Source organism: Corvus moneduloides, chromosome 31 (assembly GCF_009650955.1).
Source record: "Corvus moneduloides isolate bCorMon1 chromosome 31, bCorMon1.pri, whole genome shotgun sequence".
NCBI lineage: Eukaryota > Metazoa > Chordata > Aves > Passeriformes > Corvidae > Corvus > Corvus moneduloides.
In genome coordinates, this window is record NC_045506.1 from 1,006,550 (window position 1) to 1,029,249 (window position 22,700).

The 22,700-nt window shown below is 62.0% G+C and overlaps 3 protein-coding genes and 1 long non-coding RNA gene across 8 annotated transcripts; 1 reads left to right on the top strand and 3 right to left on the bottom strand.

The window, feature by feature from the left end:
• Positions 1-224: 224 nt before the first annotated feature.
• LOC116436921 (early activation antigen CD69-like) lies at positions 225-3,895 on the bottom strand. Of its 5 annotated transcripts, none has more exons than XM_032094375.1 (6): positions 3,459-3,895; positions 1,882-2,153; positions 1,565-1,652; positions 1,270-1,463; positions 966-1,065; positions 225-873 (listed from the first exon to the last, which is right to left on the bottom strand). In XM_032094375.1, exons 2-6 carry the CDS (start codon positions 1,951-1,953, stop codon positions 479-481), a joined length of 849 nt encoding a protein of 282 aa, XP_031950266.1. In that variant the 5' UTR covers positions 1,954-2,153; positions 3,459-3,895; the 3' UTR covers positions 225-478. The 5 variants fall into 5 exon arrangements, with proteins under 5 accessions (XP_031950266.1, XP_031950265.1, XP_031950264.1 ...); XM_032094374.1 differs by having other exon boundaries at positions 1,882-2,423; XM_032094373.1 differs by lacking the exon at positions 1,882-2,153 and having other exon boundaries at positions 1,270-1,460.
• A 3-nt stretch (positions 3,896-3,898) lies between these two features.
• On the bottom strand, positions 3,899-6,504 carry LOC116436929. The gene is made up of 2 exons (XM_032094386.1): positions 5,100-6,504; positions 3,899-4,276 (listed from the first exon to the last, which is right to left on the bottom strand). Exons 1-2 carry the CDS (start codon positions 5,885-5,887, stop codon positions 4,264-4,266), a joined length of 801 nt encoding a protein of 266 aa, XP_031950277.1. The 5' UTR covers positions 5,888-6,504; the 3' UTR covers positions 3,899-4,263.
• Positions 6,505-7,052: 548 nt separating this feature from the next.
• LOC116436894 (class I histocompatibility antigen, F10 alpha chain-like) lies at positions 7,053-18,225 on the top strand. The gene is made up of 9 exons (XM_032094336.1): positions 7,053-7,240; positions 9,839-10,282; positions 11,939-12,202; positions 16,171-16,446; positions 16,665-16,937; positions 17,039-17,146; positions 17,251-17,286; positions 17,406-17,438; positions 18,145-18,225. The coding sequence occupies exons 1-9, from the start codon at positions 7,165-7,167 to the stop codon at positions 18,159-18,161; spliced, it is 1,527 nt and encodes a 508-aa protein (XP_031950227.1). The 5' UTR covers positions 7,053-7,164; the 3' UTR covers positions 18,162-18,225.
• LOC116436960 lies at positions 7,068-8,196 on the bottom strand. The gene is made up of 2 exons (XR_004237129.1): positions 8,129-8,196; positions 7,068-7,308 (listed from the first exon to the last, which is right to left on the bottom strand). It is a non-coding gene; the product is annotated as an uncharacterized LOC116436960 (long non-coding RNA).
• Positions 18,226-22,700: the final 4,475 nt, after the last annotated feature.

The following is a 22,700-nucleotide window of genomic DNA, read 5'->3' on the forward strand; positions in this document are numbered from 1 at the left end:
CCGGCTCGGGCCGCAGCCCCCGGGGCAGCCCCACGGCCCCACGGCAGCTCCAAGGCTCCGCCAGCCGGGATGGAACGTGGGAGGGGGAGCAGGGCAAGGGCCGGGGCTGTCGGTGCCCAGGGGACACAAGGGACAGCGGGGGCACTGCACAAGCATTTCATGCAAAAGTAACAGAATAATTGGGTGAACAACCACAACAACAACATTGGCCCTGTGAGTGCTGGTGGGGGTCACACAAGGCCATTTCATAGACTCACAGACTCCTCTGAGCTGGAAGGAACCCACAAGGATCGTGGAGTCCAACTCTAAAGGGAATGGCCCCCGTGGGGTCAAATCACAACCTTGGCATCACTGGCAGCGTGCCCCAACCAAGGGCACATTCCTGTGGAAGCCCAGGTTTTACACCTATATTCATCTATATCCATATCTATCTATATCTATCCATCCATCTACAGGGTTACTCTATAAATACGTGCTGTTACAGAAACAGGATCAGTTCTGGGATGGTCCAAGAAGGAGCAAGAAACCCCCAGCCCCAGCCCAGGCAGCCACACATCAGCTTCCACATCATCTCCTCTTCCTGCAGCTTCATCTCCTGGAGACCAGGCACCGAGGTGACCCTGCAAAGTGGCACTGAGGTGACCCTGAGAGCCAGTGCAAGGCAGACGCTGCGGCTGAGGAAGGACATCCCCGTGCTGGGGGGGAAGAGGGGAAGCTGAGCCTGCCCAGCAGAGGGAAGGTCCTCTCTGCATCCCCTGTCACGGGGCAGTTTGGGCCCTGCTGCAGAGATACGGCCGCGGATTTGAGCAGGTCCCGCTCCTGAGTTCACCCTCTCCAAGGAACGCACACTCTGCATCGCCCAGGACCTCGACCCTGCAAGGAGGAGCAGAGGCAGCGCTGGCAGCACAGGGGGACACGTTGTGCCCCCGTGCCCCCCAGGCCCTGCCCGGCTCCCCGGCACTCACGAGGAGTTGAAGCTGCTGCCGTCCCCCCGGGGCAGCCCCTGGCCCCGTCTGCGCAGCCCGAGGCAGGGATGTGCGCTCCCACAGAGGGGAAGGGGAACTCCTGGGAAGGAGAGAGGAGCGGCAGTGGGAGCTGCCCCGGCCCCTCGGGGGGACGCGCGCCCAGGGCTGCCCCGCACCCCGGGGCTCCTTCCCTGCGAGGCCCCGGGGCAGGGCTGCACCCCCGGCCCCACGAGCACCGAGCCCGGCCCAGGAGCCCCCCAGGCTCCCCTCTGCCACCCCACAGCCCCCACGGCCCCTCACTCACCATTTCCTCATCCTTGAGCACGGCCAGGGAGGCCCCGAGCTCGGAGCACCGAGCCTGACCCTGACCCCAGGTCCCCTGATCCCTCGAGAGGAAGTCGCAGACCCCGCGGTACCCGACCCAGCCCTTGGGACAGGCCAGCAGCACCGGAGCCACAGGTGCAACTGGGGTAACTGGAGTTTTACCACAGCTTCCTGCTGGACAGTGAAGGGGAGAAGGTTCGAGATCGCCCTGCACAGGGAGCGGAGACCCCGCTCTGCCCCGAGGGGCTGGGCCGAGGCAGCTGCCCCTCCCTTACCTGACTGCACAGCCAAGGCCGCCCCCAAAGCCAGGAGCAGGAGCAGCAGAACCAGCAGCGTGACAGGGATGGGATCTGAACCACTCACCTGGAGCGGGAAAGAGCCGCTGGAGGCACTGGCCAGGGCCAGGGGCCAGGGGCCAGGCTGTGGCAGGAGAACTGCCCAGGGCTGGGGGCAGCCGGGGGCGTTGGGCCCGGCCACTGCAAACCACGAGGCCTCTCCCAGAGCCCTGGGAACAGCCACAGCCCTGCCGGCCCTGGGCTCCTGGGCTGACACTGCCCCTCCCCACAGGCCACAGCGCTGGCCCTGCACTCACCCAGAAATCCTCCGAGGGTTCTTTTCTGGATGACGCCGGTTCCTGATGCGGCCTGGGGATCCAGGGCTTCATTCACAACCCCGGGAATGGAGCAGAATTCCCTCTCCTCCAGCCCACAGCCGGCACCTCCCCGCTCAGTGCAACCAGCACCTTGCTCCAGAGGCATCAGCAGTGCTGAAAAACCCTTCCGCAGGAGCCTCAGGAACAGTTTTACAACCACGGCGAAGGCCGGCTGGAAGGACCCCGATGAGAGGCCCCGGCTGGTCCCGGCCCTGCGGGAGCCCCAGGCTCAGGAGGGCGGTGCCGGCTCAGTCCCGCCCTTTCCCGCCTGTGCCCTTCCTGCAGCCTGGTGGCCACAGAGGAGCTGTGCTCGTGTGGCTGCTGTAACCGAGCCCAAAGCAACTTCCCCCAAAGCAGAGCCTCCACCTTCAGCAGACGCTGCCAGGACAGACACAAAGCTCTCAGCTTCTGGGCTCTGCTTACAAAGGGAACAGCTCCATCCCCACCTGCCCGGACATTCCCGTTCTGGCACGGTGCCGATCCTAAAAGTAACATATTTTGGGCACAAATATGGAATACAATAATGCTGTGACTTACCCATGACAAAAATTCATAAAATAATAAGAAAGCCAACAGTAGCAGCAGCATTGGCACCGTAACAGTGCCGGGGGTCACACAAGGCCACTTCACAGAATCACAGAATCCTCTGAGTTGGACGGGACCCACGAGGGTCACCGAGTCCAGCTCTTAAGGGAACGGCCCACGTGGGGATTGAACCACAACCTTGGCATTATTGGCACCGTGCTCCTGAATCAGGGGGATGGGGAAGCAGAGATTAAATGATTTACTAAGAATTGCTTTGTTAGCAGCAATGCATACAGATTGCCCAACACTTATTGTGCCTACCAAAGCAGGATGAGAAGATATGAGACTATTGATAAAGGGGAAGGAATCTTGACCAAAGATCCTGGTCTTAACCTAAAGCTAACTCAAACCAGTCTTGAAGTTTGGACTTAGCCCGGGGACATAAAGAGCACGCGCAGGGAGGAAAGGTGAAAAGTTCGGGATGAGGAAGACCCTTTACTTCATCTGAGGAAGACTCTTATTTCATCTCGGAGACCCCTGCCCACGACCACCAGACAACGCTGTGCAAGCGCAACGCGGATGTAAATGACTTTTGGGCTCATTGTAATACGAAGCGAGGCTGGGCGGGGCCAGGTGATGAATATGTATAGACGTATTGGGAAAGTCAATGAATATGGAACTTGTAACCCGATAAATACCGAGCTGAACGCAGCTGTCGGCACGCATGGCTTTGGAGGAGCGATCCCCCGTGCGTCCCAGCGCTGGAATAAACACACCCACTGTACTACTTATTCCAGTAGCGGAGTCTTTCCCGCTCATCACTCCTGCCGAGGCAGCAGCGGGAAGGAGACCGCGGGCAGCCGCTCCCGCAGCGCCCTCACGCCAGGGCGAACACGGCGCCCACACGGCACAACGAACCCGCCACAGCCCCCTGCCGCCCCCTCCGCCCGCAGCCAGCCCCGAGCCCCGCCAGAACCGAGCGCTGAACTCACTCGCGGCTCCGCCGTGGTTGCCGTCCCCTCAAACCAGCTCTCCTCTGCTCCGTTCCGGACAGCGACGGACGAGGAGTGACGGCGAAAGCTGCCCATCGGGCGCTGGCCCGTTCTTCTCTTCCCTGCCCTCTCGGGTCTCGCAGCGTCACCGGCCCGAGCTCAACCCGCCCGGGGCCGGCTCGAACGTTCCCCCGCCGGGGCGAGCAGCTCCCGCAGCCTCCTCAGCCCCGGAGCCCTCGCAGCCTCCGCTCTTTCGGGCCGTTCCCGCTGCCCGCAGCGAGGGGCCCGGGGGCTCCTCCTGAACTCCCCTGCCCTCGGTCCCTCCTGGGCACGGCCGGGCATTAGCCAGGCTCCCGGGGCTGTCCCGGCACCGGCTGCTGCCACAGGGCACGGCGTTGCTGTAGAGTTTGTTGTTAAACCCAAACAACAGATATGGGGCGGGGTTCAAGCCTAGAAACCCTCGGGGAGCCCTCGGGAGCTCGGAGCAGCACGAGGGGCTTAAGGATCCCCCAAGACCTCCAAGCAGCAGCTCTGCAGCCCAGAATGGAGATGATTCCAGACCCCACGGACCATCCCGGGGTTGGAGATGTGAGAGCGGAGCAGGCGCCGAGCTGCTGGATGGAGCTTCCAGCCCCCGTCGGATCCATCGGGGTACGACAGAGTCAGTGATGGGCGTCTGTCAGGGCTCGGTGTCTGTCAGCGTTTGCAATGCACGTGGATGAGCCGAGTCCACACTGGCAGCGATCCCCACCGCCACCTGCTCTCTCTCCTCTCTTTTCCATGACAGATTTTGTGCTGCTTCCTTTCACTCTAATGACCTGGAAAGCAAAATCCACAGCTGGCCCACGGCCATCCCTGCTGCCTTCCACGTCTCCAGCCTTGATCCTCCGTCCACTCCCTGCCAGCTCGGAGGAAGGGGATTTCACCCACTGGCATCAAGTCCCTCCTCTCCCTGTGTCCCATTTTGCCCAGTTGGTACTTCTGTAACTGCCTGCGAGCGCAGCCGGACCCTCCCTGTGGCTGGTTAATGCTGGAGTGAATTATTGCAGCGATTACTGGGCTGGGCTGGGCCTGGCTGGGTGCCCGGGGCCACCAAACCCGCTCTGTCACTCCCCCCTCAACCTGGGCAGGGAACAGAACACACCAGGAAAGGCGGCAGGGTCAGGACAAGAGTAGGGAAAGATCACTCATGGAAATAACAGACTCGGCTTGGGGAAATGAATTGGATTTATTATCAAACAAATCACAGCAGGAGAATGAAAAGTGAAATGCATCCTAAAAGTGACACCTTCCCCCGACCTCTGCCTCCTTCCCGAGCTTCCCTTTATCCCCCATTCCCTCCCTCCTCCCCACCCAGGGGCACAGGGGATGGGGGTCGCAGTCAGGTCATGTCACTGCCTCCCCCTCGGGGACAGGAATCCTTGTCCTGCTCCAGCCTGGGGTCCCTGCCGCGGGACACAGTCCCTCAGGAGCAGGCTGCTCCAGCGGGGATCCCCCACGGGCTCACGAGTCCCGCCAGCAGCCACTTCCACGGCTCTGCAGGGGCTTCCCACGGGCTCGGGGCCTCTCTCAGGCATCCCCTGCTCCGGCCCGGGCTCCTGCCGGGGCTGCAGGTGGGTCCCTGCTCCATGCCGGACTCACCCGCAGTTCCCAGCGCATTCAGCTCCCGTCACACGGAGCTCCGGGCGGTTCAGGGCAGCAGCGGCTCCGTGGCCTCCGGCCCGGGCCGGGCCCAGCGCCAAAAACAACCCGCAGCCAAGGTTTCCGAGAAATGGCGGAGTGCGGGGAAAGGGAGGGGGTTCCGTGCCGTGTGCAGAGCCCGCCCCTCGCTCCGATTGGGCGGTGCTGCCGTCAGTCGTGGTTCTGGCGCGCTGATTGGTCGGAGCGGGGAGCAGCCCGGGCCCGGAGCCGCCGGCAGGGCGGCCGTGGCGCAGCAGAGGCGCCATTGGCGGAGCGTCTGTGCGGGCCCGGGAGCGGCGGCGGCGGCCGGAGCCCGGTGAGGCGGCGGCGGAGCTCGGAGGCGGCCCCAGCGCAGCGTCCGCGGACGGGGCAGCCACCTCTGTCCTACCCACAGCAGCCGGGACGAGCCAGCGCTGCTCCGGCACCGGCTCCTGCCGAGGCAGCAGCGGGAAGGAGACCGCGGGCAGCCGCTCCCGCAGCGCCCTCACGCCAGGGCGAACACGGCGCCCACACGGCACAACGAACCCGCCACAGCCCCCTGCCGCCCCCTCCGCCCGCAGCCAGCCCCGAGCCCCGCCAGAACCGAGCGCGGCTCCCACCTGCGCTGGGGCCGCCTCCGAGCTCCGCCGCCGCCTCAGCGGCTGTTCCCAGTCACCCCCAGTATGATCCCGGTCACTCCCAGTATGTTCCAAATCACTCCCAATGGGATCCCAGTTGCCCCCAACATGATCCCCGTTGCTCCCAGTCATGCCCAGTATGGTTCATTTCACTCTCAGTCCCTCTCAGTAAGAGTTCAGTGTGGCCCCAGTCACTTCCAGTATGAACCCAGTCATATCCCCTATGATGCCATTTGCCCCCATTGTGGCCCCAGTTGCTCCCAGTATGAGTCCGGTCACCCCCAGTATGATCCCAGTAGCTTCCAGACACTCCCATTATGAATCTGGTTTGATCCCTGTCACCCCCAGTATGATCCCGGTCACTCCAAGTATGACCCTGTCACTCCCAGTATGATCCCAGTATGACCCCAGCATGAGCCAGCTGCTCCCAGGATGATCCCAGTTGCCCCCTGCAATTTTCCAATTGTGTCCTTTCACCACCACTATGGTTCCAGTCACTCCCAGTAGGATTCCAGTCAGTCCCAGGATGATCCCAATCATGCCCACTATATCCCAGGAACACCCAGTTGCTCTCAGCATGCTCCCAGTAGCCCTCAGTGTGGTCCCAGTATATCCCAGTATGATCCCTGGTGCCCCAGTTCTGCTCCCAGTGGATTCTGGTCCCAGTCCTAGTGTATCCCAGTGTCCCAGTCTGTCCCAGCCTGTCCCTCTCTGTCATGGTCCCTTCCCAGCAGCTGCCGCCACTTCCCAGATCCTGCTCCCCCCTGCCCCATTCCTGGGCACTGGGACCTCCCTGCATCTCCTTCCCCAGCTCCAGGACCCCCCTGCACCCCCTGAACCCGCACCAACACCCCCCTGGCCCCCCTTTCCGGGTATCCACCTCTCCCAGACCCTGGATCCCCCTTTTCCCTGACCCTGGGGACCCCCGGACCCCCATTCCCGGCCATCCCGGGGCACCTCAGCCCCAGGCCTCCCTTTGCTGGGAAACCCGAACTGGGCACGGGGCTCTGCAGCTGTTCTGGGATTTGTGATCACCCAAAGGAAAGGGAGAGGAGAGGGGAGAGAGAGAAGGAGATTCGGAATCAGGGATTGGAGTCACAGTGCCCAGTCCTGCTCCCTCAGGGGTGGGGCCCCACAGCCACAGGACAAAATGGATCCGCGGGTCCCGGAGCTTTCCCCGCTTTGGGCCGAACCCAGCGGGTTCCCGGCAGAGTTTGGCCGCAGGGCCCGGGAGTTCAGCCCAGCCCGGCCCGGGGGTCCCACAGGGCGTGGCCGGGGAGGGTCCGGGGAGGGGATCCAGGTGAATTCCCTGGAATTCCCCCTTTTCCCCTCCCCCCCCGCGCTCCCTCGGTCACTTTCGCTTTCGCGTTTCCCAAACTGCGCCACAGCTGCGCTCGGTGACGGCTGCGATGGCTCCAGCGCTGGGTCTGGGGGTGCTCTTGGGGCTCCTGGGGCTCCTGGGGGCCCCGGCGGAAGCGACGAAAGGTGAGTGGGACCCCCAGCACCGGGACCCCCCTGAACCGCAATTCCCGGGCACCGGGACCCCCCTGAACCTCCATTTCCGGCCACCGGGAACCCCTAAACCCCCATTCCCGGGCACGGGAATCCCCCGGAACCCCCATTTTTGGTCCTGTGACCCCCCTCCATCCCCTTCCCCAGCACCGGGACCCCCCCTGTACCCCCTTATCTGGCACCGGGACCCCCCTGAACCGCCATTCCCGGGCATGGGGATCCCCCTGGACCCCCATTCCCGGGCATCAGAATCCACTGAGCCCCCATTCCCGGGCACCGGGACCCCTCTGAACCCCCCTTCCTGGGCACGGGGACCCCCTTGAGCGCCCATTTCCGGGCACCGGGACCCCCCTGTCCCCGCTTCCCCAGCATCGGAAACCCCCGGACCGCCTTATTTGGCACCGGGACCCCCCTGAATCGCCCTTTCCGGGCACCGGGACCCCCCTGTCCCCGCTTCCCCAGCACCGGGAACCTCTGCACCTCCTTATCTGGCACCGGGACCCCCCTGAATCCCCATCTCCCGGCACCGGGAACCCCCTGAATCCCCGATTCCCGGGAAGGGAACTCCCCTGAGCCCCCCATTCCTGGGTACAGGGACCCCTCTGAACCCCCTTATCCGGCACTGGGACCCCCCTGAACCCCGAAACCCGGGAAGGGAGCCCCCCCCCGAACTCCATTTCCTGGGCACCGGGACCCACTTCACCCCCTTAACCTGGGCACCGGGACCCCCCTGAACCCCCATTCCGCTGCACCAGGACCCCCCCGAGTCCCCCATTCCTGTGAGCGGGGACCCCCCTGCACCCCCTTCCCCAACACCGGATCCCCACCACCCCCTTATCTGGCACCAGGACCCCCCTGAACCCCGATTCCTGGGAAGGGAACTCCCCTGAACCCCCATTTCAGGGTACTGGGACCCCCTGCACCCCCTTATCCGGCACCGGGACCCCCTGAACCCCCAATCCTGGGCACGGGGACTCCTCTGGATCTCCATTTCGGGGGATCCGAGATCAATTCCCCATCTCGGGAACCCCCTAAACCCCCAATTCCTGGGCACCGGGACCCCCCTGAACCCCGATTCCCGGGAAGGGAACTCCCCTGAGCCCCCATTTCAGGGTACCGGGGCACCCCTGCACCCCCTTATCTGGGACTGGGACCCCCTCCCTCACCCCCTTCACGTGTCCCGGCGGGTCCCGGCGGGTCCCAGGGGGTCCCAAGCGGTTGTCGCGGGGTCCCAGGGGGGTCGCAGCGCGGATCCAGTGCGATCCAGCTGAATTCCTGGGAATTCCCCTTTTGTCCCCGTCCCCTCCCCCGCTCCCGCGCTCCCTCGGTCACTTTCGCGTCTCCCAAGCTGCGGCACCGTGATCTGCCCGGCGCCTGCTCCGGCACCGGGACCCCTCTGAACCCCCATTCCTGGGCAGAGAGACCCCCCTGCACCCCCATCTCCCGGCACCAGGACCCCCCTGAACCCCGAAACCCGGGAAGGGAACTCCCCTGAACCCCCATTTCAGGGTACTGGGACCCCCCTGCACCCCCTTATCCGGCACCGGGACCCCCTGAACCCCCAATCCTGGGCACCGAGACTCCTCTGGATCTCCATTTCGGGGGATCCGAGACCAATTCCCCATCTCGGGAACCCCCTGAACCCCCATTTCCTGGGCACCGGGACCCCCCTGAACCCCGAAACCCGGGAAGGGAACTCCCCTGAGCCCTCATTTCAGGGTACAGGGACCCCCCTGCACCCCCTTATCCGGCACCGGGACCCCCTGAACCCCTGCTCCTGGGCACCGAGACCCCTCTGAACCCCCCATTCCTGGGCACAGAGACCCCCCTGCACCCCCATCTCCCGGCACCGGGACCCCCCCTGAACCCCGAAACCCGGGAAGGGAGCCCCCCCCGAACCCCATTTCCTGGGCACGGGGACCCCCCTGAATGTCCCTTTCCGGGCACTAGAACAGCCCCCGCCCCAATTTGTGGGCTCGGGCACCGCCCTGAACCCCGACTCGTGGGCATCAGCACCCCCCGACCCTCCATTTCTGGGCACCGGGACCCCTTTGAACCCCGAATCCCAGGAGAGGAAGCCCCCGACCCCCTTTTCCTGGGGACTGGGACCCCCCTGCATCCCTTTATCTGGCACCAGGACCCCCTGAACCCCTTATCCTGCACCAGTGCCCCCCGCACCCCCTTTCCCGGCCCTCCCCTCTCCCAGCCCCCAGCCCCCACTTTTCCCTGATCCAGGGACCCCCTGCACCCCCATTCCGGCCTTTCCCAGCCCCCAGCCCCCTTTTTCCTCAACACCGGGGACCCCTGGACCTCCTTTCCTGGGGGGCACAGGGTACAGGGCCCCCCTGGACTCCCCCATCCCGCCTCTCCCAGTGCCCTCACCCCCCTTTCCTTGACCTGGGAGCCCCTGAACCCCCATTTCAGGGTACTGGGGCACCCCTGCACCCCCTTATCCGGGACTGGGACCCCCTGCACCCCTTCCAGGGCATCCCGCCCTTCCCAGACCCCAGACCCGCCCTTTTCCTTGACCTTTGGACCCCCCAGGTCTCCCAAATTTCCGTGTCCCCCCAGTTCTCCACTCCCGGCGCTTCCTGAAAGGGGGTCCCAGGGGGTCCCAGGGTGTCCCAGAGGGCTCCAGAGGGGTCGCAGCGGGGATCCAGTGGGATCCAGACGAATTCCCGGGAAATCCCCTTTCCCCAGCCCCTCCCCTCCCCCCCCTCCCGCGCTCCCTCGGTCTCCTTCGCTTCCGCGTCCCAACCTGCGAGACCGCGATCTGCCCAGTGACCAATGACGTCACATGGGGATCGGGTCGCCATTGGCCGGCAGGAAATAGCGGCGCCAATGGCGGGGCCGGAGGCGGGGCTGGGGGCGGGGCCAGGGCTGGGGGCGGGGCCAGGGCTGGGGCGGGGCCAGGGCTGGGGCCGGAGCGGAGCAGCGCGATGGCTCCAGCGCCGGCTCTCGGGGCGCTCCTGGGGCTCCTGGGGCTCCTGGGGACCCCGGGGCGGGCGACGAAAGGTGAGTGGGACCCCCGGCACCGGAACCCCCCTGAACCGCAATTCCCGGCACCGGGACCCCCCTGAACCTCCATTTCCGGCCACCGGGAACCCCCCTAAACCCCCATTTTTGGTCCTGTGACCCCCCTCCATCCCCTTCCCCAGCACCGGGACCCCCCTGTACCCCCTTACCTGGCACCGGGACCCCCCTGAACCGCCATTCCCGGGCACGGGGGTCCCCCTGTACCCCCATTCCCGGGCATCAGAATCCACTGAGCCCCCATTCCCGAGCACGGGGACCCCCTTGAACGTTCATTTCCTGGCACCGGGACTCCCCTATACCCCCTTCCCCAGCACCGGGAACCCCCGGACCGCCTTATGTGGCACCGGGACCCCCGTGAACTTCCATTTTCGGGTGCCGATAATCCGAATTCTGGGAAGGGAATCCCCTGATCCCCCATTCCTGGGGATCAGGACCCCCCTGAACCTCCAATTTCGGGCACCGGGACCCCCCTGAACCCCGAATTCCGGGAAGGAAACGCCCCTGAACCCCCATTCCCGGGCACCGGGACCCCCTGCACCCCCTTATCCGGGACTGGGACCGCCCTGCACCCCCTTCCCGGGCATCCCGCCCTTCCCAGACCCCAGTCCCGCCCTTTTCCTCGGCTTTTGGACCCCCCAGATCTCCCAAATTTCCGTGTCCCCCCTGTTTTCCACTCCCACCGCTTCCCAAAAGGGGGTCCCGGAGGCTCCTGGGCGTCCTAGGGGTCTCCAGGGGAATCGCGGCAGCGGGGATCCAGTGGGATCCAGCTGAATTCCCTGGAATTCCCCTTTTCCCCTCTCCTCTCTCTCCGCGCTCCCTCGGTCTCTTTCGCTTTCTCGTTTCCCAAACTGCGCCCCCGGGCTCCGCCCGCCTCTCCCAGCCCCAGCCCCTCCTTTCCCGTGTCTCTGGGACCCCCTGCACCCCCATTCCTGCCTTTCCCAGCACCCAGACCCTGCTTCCCTCCACACCGGGGACCCCTGGACCCCCTTTCGTGGGCACCGGGACTCCCTGGACCCCCCATCCCGCCTCTCCCAGTCCCTTCCTTGAACCTCGGACCCTTCCCGGCTCTCCCAGTTCCGCTTCCTGACCCTTGGACACCCCCAGACCCCTCCAGTCTCTGCGTCCCCCCAGCTCTCCACCCCCTGCGCTTTCTGACGGGGGTCCCAGGGGTCCGGGAGGGTCTCTGGGGGGTCCCAGGGGGGATTCTGGGCTCTGGGACCCCCCTGAATTTCCAGTCCCGGGCACTGGGACCGCCCTGCAGTCCTTTATCCTGCACCAATCCCACCCGATATTTCCTTCCCGGCCTTCCCGCCTTCCCCAGTCCCCAGACTTCCCCCTTTTCCTTGACCCTGAGACCCCCTGGACCCCCATTCCCGCTTTTCTCAGCCCCCAGCCCCCCCTTTCCTCTGCATCAAGGACCCCCAAGCCCCCCATTCCGGCTATCCCAGGTCTCCCCACCTCGTGACTCCTCTTTGCTCGACACTGGGGACCCCTGCACCCCTTTCCTGGGCACAGGGACTCCCTGCACTCCCTTTTCCTGGGTCATGAGATCCCCAAGCCCTTCCCAGCTCTCCCAGTTCCCCTTTCATTGATCCATGACCCTCCCCGACCCCCCAAATCTCCGTGTCCTCCCAGTTCTCCACTCCCTGCGGTACCTGCACGTGGCGGTGTCGGAGCCCGGCCCGGGGGTCCCCCAGTACACGATCATGGGGTTCCTGGATGGGATCCCCTTCACGCGCTACGACAGCGAGCGGGGCCGGATGGAGCCGCAGACGCCGTGGATGGAGAGGGAACCCGAGCCGGGATATTGGGATCGCGGGACTGAGATCTGCAAGAGGCACCAGCACACCAATGCCATTGACCTGGAGACGCTGCGGGCCCGGTACAACCAGAGCAGGGGTGAGTGGGGGGAGCCAGGGCTGGGATGGGATCTGTGGGGCTGGGATGGGATCTGTGGGGCTGGGATGGGATCTGTGGGGCTGGGCTGAGGATCCATGGGGCCAGAGTTGGGACCCATGGGGCTGGGATGGGAAGTGTGGGGCTGGGATGGGATCCGTGGGGCTGGGATGGGATTCATGGGGCTGGGATGGGATCCGTGGGGCTGGGATTGGAAATGTGGGGTTGGGCTGGGATCTGTGGGGCTGGGACGGGGATCAATGGGGCTGGGCAGGGATCTGTGGGGTCGGGCTGAGGATTCATGGGGCCGGAGTTGGAACCCGTGGGGCTGGGACAGGATCTGTGGGGCTGGGCTGGGATCCGTGGGGCTGGGATGGGATCCGTGGGGCTGTGCTGGGATCTGTGGGGCTGAAATGGGAAGTGTGGGGCTGGGACGGGACCCATGGGATCCGTGAGGCTGGGCTGGGATCTGTGGGGTGGGGCTGAGGATCCATGGGGCCAGAGTTGGGACCCGTGGGGCTGGGACAGGATCCGTGGGGCTGGGACAGGATCTGTGGGGCTGGGCTGGAATCTGTGGGGCTGGGATGGGAAATGTGGGGCTGGGATGGGAAGTGTGGGGCTGGGCAGGGATCTGTGGGGCTGGGCTGGGATCCGTGGGGCTGGGCAGGGATCTGTGGGGCTGGGCAGGGATCTGTGGGGCTGGGCTGGGATCCGTGGGGCTGGGATGGGATCCGTGGGGCTGGAATGGGAAGTGTGGGGCTGGGATGGGAAGTGTGGGGCTGGGCAGGGATCCATGGGATCCTTGGGACTGGGCAGGGATCTGTGGGGCTGGGATGGGAAGTGTGGGTCTGGGATGGAATCCGTGGGGCCGGAGTTGGGACCCGTGGGGTTGTGCTGGGATCTGTGGGGTCGGGACGGGATCCATGAGGCCGGGCTGGGATGGAATGTGTGAGGCTGGGATGGGAAGTGTGGGGCTGGGCTGGGATCCATGGGGCTGGGCAGGGATTCATGGGGCTGGGCAGGGATTCATGGGGCTGGGATGGGATCTGTGGGGCTGGGATTGGAAATGTGGGGCTGGGCTGGGACGTGTGGGGCTGGGCTGGGACGTGTGGGGCTGGGCTGGGACGTGTGGGTCTGGGCTGGAATCCGTGGGGCTGGGATGGAGTCCGTGGGGCTGGGCTGGGAAATGTGGGGCTGGGATGGGATCTGTGGGGCTGAAATGGGATCTGTGGGGCTGAAATGGGAAGTGTGGGGCTGGGATGGGACCCATGGGATCCGTAGGGCTGGGCTGGGATCTGTGGGGTGGGGCTGAGGATCCATGGGGCCGGAGTTGGGACCCGTGGGGCTGGGACAGGATCTGTGGGGCTGGGACAGGATCTGTGGGGCTGGGCTGGAATCTGTGGGGCTGGGACAGGATCTGTGGGGCTGGGCAGGGATCTGTGGGGCTGGGCTGGGATCCGTGGGGCTGGGAATGTCTCTGTGAGGCTGGGCTGGGATGTGTGGGGCTGGGCTGGGATCCGTGGGGCTGGGCTGGGATCTCTAGGGCTGGGCTGGGATCCGTGGGGCTGGGCTGGGATCCGTGGGGCTGGAATGGGAAGTGTGGGACTGGGCTGGGATCTGTGGGGCTGGGGTGGGATCCGTGGGGCTGGGCTGGGATCCGTGGGGCCGGAGTTGGGACCCGTGGGGTTGTGCCGGGATCTGTGGGGCCGGGACGGGATCCATGAGGCCGGGCTGGGATCTGTGGGGCCTGGATGGAATCTGTGGGGCTGGGATGGGAAGTGTGGGGCTGGGCTGGGATCCATGGGGCTGGGCTGGGATCTGTGGGGCTGGGATGTGGATCTGTGGGGCTGGGATGAGATCTGTGGGGTCGGGCTGAGGATTGATGGGGCCGGAGTTGGGACCCGTGGGGCTGGGACAGGATCTGTGGGGCTGGGACAGGATCCGTGGGGCTGGGCTGGGATCTGTGGGGTTGTGCTGGGATCTGTGGGGCCGGGACGGGATCTGTGGGGCTGGGCTGGGATCCGTGGGGCTGGGATGGGGATCAATGGGGCTGGGCAGGGATCTGTGGGGTCGGGCTGAGGATTCATGGGGCCGGAGTTGGAACCTCTGGGGCTGGGACAGGATCTGTGGGGCTGGGTTGGAATCTGTGGGGCTGGGACAGGATTTGTGGGGCCGGGATGGAATCTGTGGGGCTGGAATGGGAAGTGTGGGACTGGGCAGGGATCTGTGGGGCTGGGCTGGGATCCGTGGGGCTGGGAATGTCTCTGTGGGGCTGGGCTGGGATGTGTGGGGCTGGGATAGGATCCGTGGGGCCGGAGTTGGGACCTGTGGGGCTGGGATGGGATCCGTGGGGACGGGATGGGAAATGTGGGGCTGGGCTGGGATCTGTGGGGCTGGGCTGGGATCCGTGGGGCTGGAATGGGATCCATGGGGCTGGGATGGGAAGTGTGGGTCTGGGATGGGATCCATGGGGCTGGGCTGGGATCCGTGGGGCTGGAGTTGGGACCCGTGGGGCTGGGACAGGATCTGTGGGGCCGGGCTGGGATCTCTAGGGCTGTGCTGGGATCTGTGGGGCTGGGATGGGAAGTGTGGGACTGGGCAGGGATCCGTGGGGCTGGGCTGGGATCTGTGGGGCTGGGATGGGAAGTGTGGGGCTGGGCTGGGATCTGTGGGGTCGGGCTGGAATCTGTGGGGCTGGGACAGGATCTGTGGGGCCGGGATGGAATCTGTGGGGCTGGGATGGAAAATGTGGGGCTGGAATGGGAAGTGTGGGGCTGGGCAGGGATCTGTGGGGCTGGGCTGGGATCCGTGGGGCTGGGAATGTCTCTGTGAGGCTGGGCTGGGATCTGTGGGGCTGGGATGGGATCCGTGGGGCTGGGATGGGAAGTGTGGGGCTGGGCAGGGATCTGTGGGGCTGGGCTGGGATCCGTGGGGCCGGGATGGGAAATGTGGGGCTGGGCTGGGATCTCTAGGGCTGGGCTGGGATCTGTGGGGCTGGGCTGGGATCCATGGGGCTGGGATGGGATCCGTGGGGCTGCGATGGGAAGTGTGGGGCTGGAATGGGATCCATGGGGCTGGGATGGGAAGTGTGGGTCTGGGATGGGATCCATGGGGCTGGGCTGGGATCCGTGGGGCTGGGCTGGGATCCATGAGGCCGGGCTGGGATCTGTGGGGCCTGGATGGAATCTGCGGGGCTGGGATGGGAAGTGTGGGGCTGGGCTGGGATCTGTGGGGCTGGGACAGGATCTGTGGGGCCGGGATGGAATCTGTGGAGCTGGGATGGGAAGTGTGGGGCTGGGATGGGATGTGTGGGGCTGGGATGGGATCCGTGGGGCTGGAATGGGAAGTGTGGGGCTTGAATGGGAAGTGTGGGGCTGGGATGGGAAGTGTGGGGCTGGGCAGGGATCCATGGGATCCGTGGGGCTGGGCTGGGATCTGTGGGGCTGGGATGGGAAGTGTGGGGCTGGGCTGGGATCTGTGGGGCTGGGCTGGGATCTGTGGGGCTGGGCAGGGATCTGTGGGGCTGGGATGGGATCCGTGGGGCTGGGATGTGGATTCACAGGGCTCCAGGGGGCTGGGCAGGGATCTGTGGGGCTGGGATGGGATCCATGGGGCCGGAGTTGGGATCCGTGGGGCTGTGCTGGGATTCATGGGGCTGGGCTGGGATCTGTGGGGCTGGGATGGGGATCCGTGGGGCTGGGACAGGATCTGTGGGGCTGGGCTGGGATTCATGGGGCTGGGCTGGGATCTGTGGGGCTGGGCTGGGATCTGTGGGGCTGGGCTTTGATTTGTGGGGCTGGGATGTGGATCCGTGGGGCTGGGCTGGGATCTCTTGTGATCCCTGGGTTTGGGATGTGGATCCATGGGGCTCCAAGGGGCTGGGATGGGATCTGTGGGTTTCCATCGGACTCTGGGGCTCCTTGGGGCTGGGATACAATTCCATGGGTCTCTGTGGGTCCGGTCCCCCCCAGGTCTCCACACACTGCAGGTGGATTACGGCTGTGACTTCCTGTCCGATGGGAGTGTCCGTGGATCCCGCCGGGATGGCTACGACGGGTGGGATTTCATGTCCTTCGAGCTGGGATCCCAGGGCTTTGTGCCGGCCGACGGCGCTGCCCAGGTCACCACGAGACGCTGGAATAGTGACGGGGCCGTGGTGGAGCAATTGACGAATTACCTGGAGCACATCTGCCCGGAATGGCTCCAGAAATACGTCAGATATGGGCAGGAGGCACTGGAGCGAAAAGGTGGGAGCAGAATTCCTGTAGGAATCTGGGATTTGGGAATGGAGGACCTGGGAACACGGGAATTCCATGGGCGGATCTCACCCCCATCCCATTCCCGTGGAATTCCATGGGCGGATCTCATCCCCATCCCATTCCTGTGGGAATTCCGTGGGCGGATCTCACCCCCATCCTTTTCCCCTGGAATTCCATGGATGCATCTCACCGTTGTCCCATTCCAGAGCCCCCCGATGTCCACGTGTCCGGAAAAGAGGAATTTGGGACGCTGATCTTGTCCTGCCACGCCTACGGATTCTACCCCAGGCCCATCGCAGTCAGCTGGATGAAGGGGGATGAAATCCGGGATCAGGAGACGGAGTGGGGCGGGGTCGTTCCCAACAGCGACGGCACCTTCCACACCTGGGCCAGGATCGAGGCGCGGCCGGAGGAGCGGGAGCAGTACCGGTGCCGGGTGGAGCATTCCGGAATGCCGGAGCCCGGGATCTTTGCCTTGGGTGAGGCTGGGAGTGTGGGAATTGGGAATGTGGGAACTGGGAATTTGGGAATTCCCAACTGGGGATTCGCCTCCCCCTCCTCACTGTCCCGCGTTTCCCAGAGCCGGAATCCGGCGGGAATCTCACCCTGGTGGTCACTGTGTCCGTCATCGCTGCCATCGTCATCCTCGTTCTCCTCGTCGGATTCATCGTATGGAAGCTCCAATCCGGTACGGGGTTGACACAGGATGGGGGTCGGGAAGGGGCACGGATCTGCCCGGCACCATTCCGGGAATCCCCCACCACAGGTGCTGATCCCACTTTATTTCCATAGGGAGGAGGCAGAACCATGGATACAGCCCGCCAGCCAGTGAGTACCAGCGGTGGATCTGGCTCTGGATCCCCTCCATGCGGATCCCAGGATGGATCCTGGGGGTAATCCCAGTGTGTGATCCGTGCTGGAATCTCATGGATCTTCTCTTTCTGCAGGAAAAGACGTGGGAACCAACGGCTCGACCGCAGGTACGGAGCGGGATTGGGGTGGGATTCCAGAGGGGAATCGGGGCAGGATGGGTGGAGTGGGATTCAGGTGGGATGGATGGAGCAGGATTGGTGTGGGATGGATGGAGCAGGATTAGGTGGGATGGACAGAGCAGGATTGGGGTGGGATGGATGGAGCGGGATTGGTGTGGGATGGACAGAGCGGGATCAGGTGGGATGGGCGGAGCAGAATCAGGTGGGGAGGATGGAGCGGGATTAGTGTGGGATGGATGGAGCAGGATCAGGTGGGATGGATGGAGCAGGATTGGTGTGGGATGGATGGAGCAGGATGGGGTGGGATGGATGGAGCAGGATTGGTGTGGGATGGGCGGAGCAGGATCAGGTGGGATGGATGGAGCAGGATCAGGTGGGATGGATGGAGCAGGATTGGTGAGGGATGGATGGAACAGGATCAGGTGGGATGGATGGAGCAGGATCAGGTGGGATGGATTGAGTGGGATTGGTGCAGGATGGATGGAGCAGGATCAGGTGGGATGGAAGGAGCGGAATCAGGTGGGATGGATGGAGCAGGATCAGGTGGGATGGATGGAGCAGGATTGCGGCAGGATTGGGGCAGGATCAGGTGAGATTCCGGAGCAGCTCCTGCTGTCCATGGGCTCCACAGCCAGGTCCATCCTGTGGGATGGGGACAGGGACAGGGTGACACTGTGATCCTCTCTCATCCCAGTACAAATCACCGCCTGAGCGATCCACGCAGCGGAGCCGGAGCCGGCCCCTTCTCTCTTCAGATTCGGCTGATTCAGCCAAGCTCTTCCCACTGCTTCCACCCATCCCAGCCCTGCCCATCCCAGCCTCTCCCATCCTGGCACTGTCCATCCCGCTGCTCCCGCCCATCCCAGCCTCTCCCGTCCCAGTTCTGTCCATCCCAGCCTCTCCCATCCCATCCCTGTCCATCCCGGCCTCTCCCATCCTATCCCTGTCCATCCCGCTGCTCCCACCCACCCCACAGCTCTTCCCAATTTCGCATATTTTAAAGCCAAGAACCACAATTATTCCTGATGCTTTGAGTTTGATGTGAAATTATCTTTCTTTGGCCAATGAATCCTGCTTTGGGCAATAAATCTGGGTTCCCTCCTCCAGTGTCCAGCAGTTCCTCTCTGGGAGCCAGGAATGGCAATGGGGACACTGGGGACTGGAATGGGGACACTGGGAGCAGGTTGGAGACACCAGGAACGGGAAATGGGGACATCAGGACTGGGATGGGAATACCAGGACTGGGATGGGGACACCGGAAGCAGGATGGTGACACCAGGACTGGGATGGGGACACCAGGACCAGGTTGGGGACACCAGGCCTGGGATCAGGTTGGAGACACCAGGAGCAGGACGAGGATGGGGACACCAGGAGCAGGGTGGGGACACCAGGATCAGGCTGGGGACACCAGAACTGGGATGGGGACACCAGAACTGGGATGGAGACATCAGGATCAGGTTGGAGACACCAGGATCAGGTTGGAGACACCAGGAGCAGGATGGGGACACCAGGACTGGGATGGAGACGCCAGGAGCAGGTTGGGGGCACCAGGAGCAGGACCAGGCTGGGGACACCAGGATCAGGATGGGGACACCAGGAGCAGGATGGGGACACCAGGATCAGGATGGGGACCTGGACTTGCCACCCATGCCTGGCTCCATCTCCCGGGATTCATTTCCCACTCTGTGTCCCATGTCCGAGGTGTCCCCAGGAGATTTTGGCCACATCGGGCTCCTGGAAGGGCAGTAGGGTGGGGGGAGGGGTCAGGCCAGGCCTCGTTGTCCCCAACAGTCCTTGAGTGTCCCAAAATCGGGGTTCGGGGTCTTGGAGCATGAGCATGAGCGTGACAGGAGCATGGCAGGGAGATGGACATGGGATCACAGTGACCATGAGATGACCAAAATACAACTGTGAGGTGACCATGACCACGGACGGGATGACCGTGACTGTGACCATCACCATGAGATGACCATGACACAGCCCCAACCCTGACCATGAGATGATTGGGACCAAGAGATGACCATGGGTTGGCCATGGCGCAACCACGGCTTTGAGGTGACCATGACATGATTGTGAGCATGAGGTGACCATGAGGTGACAATGAGATGGTGACCATGAGATGGCCACTGCAATGAGATGACTGTGAGCATGAGATGATGGTGATCAGGAAATGACCATGACCGTGAGATAACCATGACACCACCATGGCCATGAAATGATGAAGCTCATGAGATGACCATGACTATGACCATGACACGATCTTGACCAAGAGGTGACCATGAAATGACCATGGCCATGTGGTGATCAAGACCAGGAGAAGATCATGACATGACCACGGCTGTGAGACAATCGTGACCATGAGGTGACTGTGAGATGACCATGAGCATAAGATGATGGTGGTCAGGAAATGACCATAACCATGAGACGGCCACGATATGATTGTGGCCATGAGATGACCATGAGATGATCATGACCATGAGATGACCATGACACAGGCATGAGGTGATCAAGATCATGAGCTGACCATGACCATGAGCATGAGATGATTGTGATCAGGAGATGACCATGAGCATGAGATGACCATGACTGTGACCATGACATGACTGTGACCATGAGATGACCATGACAGAACCATGGCCATGGCCATGGAGTCATAAAGACCATGAGATGAGCAAGAGATGACCGTGGCCATGACATGATTGTGGCCACGAGATGACCATTACAATGAGATGACCACAAGCATGAGATGATGGTGGTCAGGAAATGACCATGACCAGGAGAAGATCATGACCGTGAGATGAGCGTGACCACAAGATGAGCATTACAGTGAGATGACTGTAAGCATGAGAGGATGGTGATCAGATGACCATGAGCATGTGATGACCATGACTGTGAGATAACCACAACATGACCGTGACATGATCGAGACCAGGACATGATTATGACCATGAGATGACCATGACCACGCAATGACCATGACACAACCATGACCTTGAGATGACGGTGACCATAAAATGACCATGACCGTGACATGCTCATGACACCACCATGGACAATGAGGGGATCAAGACTATGAGATGACCATGACTCTGACCATGACATGACTTTGACCATGAGATGACCATGAGATGACCACAACACACCATGGCCATGTGGTGATCAAGACCATGTGATGATCATGACATGACCATGGCTGCGAAATTATCACGATCATGAGGTGACTGTGAGATGACCATGAGATGGCCATTACAGTGAGATGACAGTGAACATGAGATGATGGAGACCAGGAAATGACCATGTCCATGAGATGACCATGACCATGACCATGACGTGATCATGATCATGACCATGAGATGACCATTAGAGTGAAATGACCATGATCATGAGATGGCCATAAGATGACCATGACCATGATATGATCGTGAGCATGAGATGACTGCGACCATGAGATGACCATGACACAAGCACAACCCTGAGATGACCGTGATGATTGTGGTCATGAGTAGACCATGAGACAATCATAAGATGACCATGAGCATGCAATGACCATGACTGTGACCATGACACAACCATGACCCTGAGATGACCATTACGATGAGATGACAATGAGCATGAGATGATGGTGATCAGGAAATGACCATGACATGAGATGTCCATGACTGTGACCAGGACAGAACCCTGACCGTGAGATGACCATGAGCAGGAGATGATTGTGACTAAGAGATGACCATGAGGTGACCACAACACGACCATGAGATCATTGTGACCATGAGATGTCTGTGAGCATGAGGTGATGACGATCAGGAAATGACCATGGCCATGAGATGACCATGAAGTGACCGTGCTCATGAGATGACCGTGACTATGACACAACCACAGCCAAGAGATGACTGTGATATGATTGTGGCCATGAGTTGACCACGAGACAATCATGAGATGACCATGACTGTTACCATGACATTACGATGACCATGATAATAACCATGAGATGACCACCAGAAGATCATGAGATGACCATGACCAGGCAATGAACTCAACACAACTATGACCATGAGAAGACCATGAGATGCCCATTACAATGAGATGACCACAAGCATGAGATGCTTGTGACCAAGAGATGACCATGAGATGACCATGACCATGACACAAGCACAGCTGTGAGATGACCAGGATATGATTGTGGCCATAAGTTACCAAAGAGACTGTCGCAGTTTCGGAGACAGACAAGCCACAAGACACACAAGGTTCATGCACAACGGCCAATTTTTATGGAGTCCTCCTTTCCTTACGCAGAGTTGAAGCTCCACACGGTCGATCCCTATGGGCTGAGCCAGTGGCCACCCAGCCAACCAGCCAAGAGCTGCCTGCGTCCCCAGCGGCCTGGGCCTGCTCTCCAACACTCCACACTGGTCAGATTACACAACCCACCGGTCAGGGCACTTCTATAATTCCAGTTCTCTATTCGTTATTTCAGTTATAAACCAGGGAGTTCTAAAGTGGGATGAATTCTTATTGTGAGGCCTTCAGGCCAGCTGCTGACCACCACAGTATGAGACGATTATGAGATGACCATGAGCATGCAATGACCATGACCATGACTATGACACAACCATGACCATGAGATGACCATTACAATGAGATAACCGTGACTGTGAGATGACCGTGAGCATGTGATGATTGGGACCAAGAGATGACCATGAGATGACCACAACACAACCTTGGCCATGAGGTGATCCATGACAATGAGGTGACCATGAGATGACCATGACCATGAGATGACCATTTCAGAGAGATGACCATGAGCATGAGATAATGGTGATCAGAAAATGACGATGACCATGAGATGACCACGGCACAACCATCGCTGTGAGATGACCATGATATGATTGTGGCCATGAGTTGACCACAAGACAATCATGAGATGACCATGAGGTGACCAATGACCATGAGGTTACCATGAGATGGCCACCACTATGAGATGACCATGACCACAAAGTGACCATGAGGTGACCATTACAGTGAGATGAGCATGAGCATGAGATGATGCTGACCAGGAAATGACCACGACACAACAGCAACTGTGAGATGACCATGATATGATTGTGGCCATGAGATGGCCATGAGGTAACCGTGAGATGACCACGACTGTGACCGTGAGATGACCTTAACTGTGAGGTGACCATCAGCATGAGATGATTGTGACCAAGAGATGACTATGAGATGACCACAACTCACCATGGATATGTGTTG

Coding starts and splice junctions, on each gene's coding strand:
- LOC116436929 (XM_032094386.1), bottom strand. CDS start 5,887: ATGACTGGGAGCAACGGGGATCATGTTGGGGGCAACTGGGATCCCATT.
- LOC116436921 (XM_032094372.1), bottom strand. CDS start 3,554: ATGGGCAGCTTTCGCCGTCACTCCTCGTCCGTCGCTGTCCGGAACGGA. Junction 1,653..3,458: donor CAACCACGGCGGAGCCGCGA/GTGAGTTCAGCG, acceptor TTCCCGCTCCAG/GTGAGTGGTTCAGATCCCAT. Junction 1,066..1,269: donor TGCTCAAGGATGAGGAAATG/GTGAGTGAGGGG, acceptor TCTCCTTCCCAG/GAGTTCCCCTTCCCCTCTGT.
- LOC116436894 (XM_032094336.1), top strand. CDS start 7,165: ATGGCTCCAGCGCTGGGTCTGGGGGTGCTCTTGGGGCTCCTGGGGCTC. Junction 12,203..16,170: donor CCGGTACAACCAGAGCAGGG/GTGAGTGGGGGG, acceptor GGTCCCCCCCAG/GTCTCCACACACTGCAGGTG. Junction 16,938..17,038: donor GCCCGGGATCTTTGCCTTGG/GTGAGGCTGGGA, acceptor CGCGTTTCCCAG/AGCCGGAATCCGGCGGGAAT.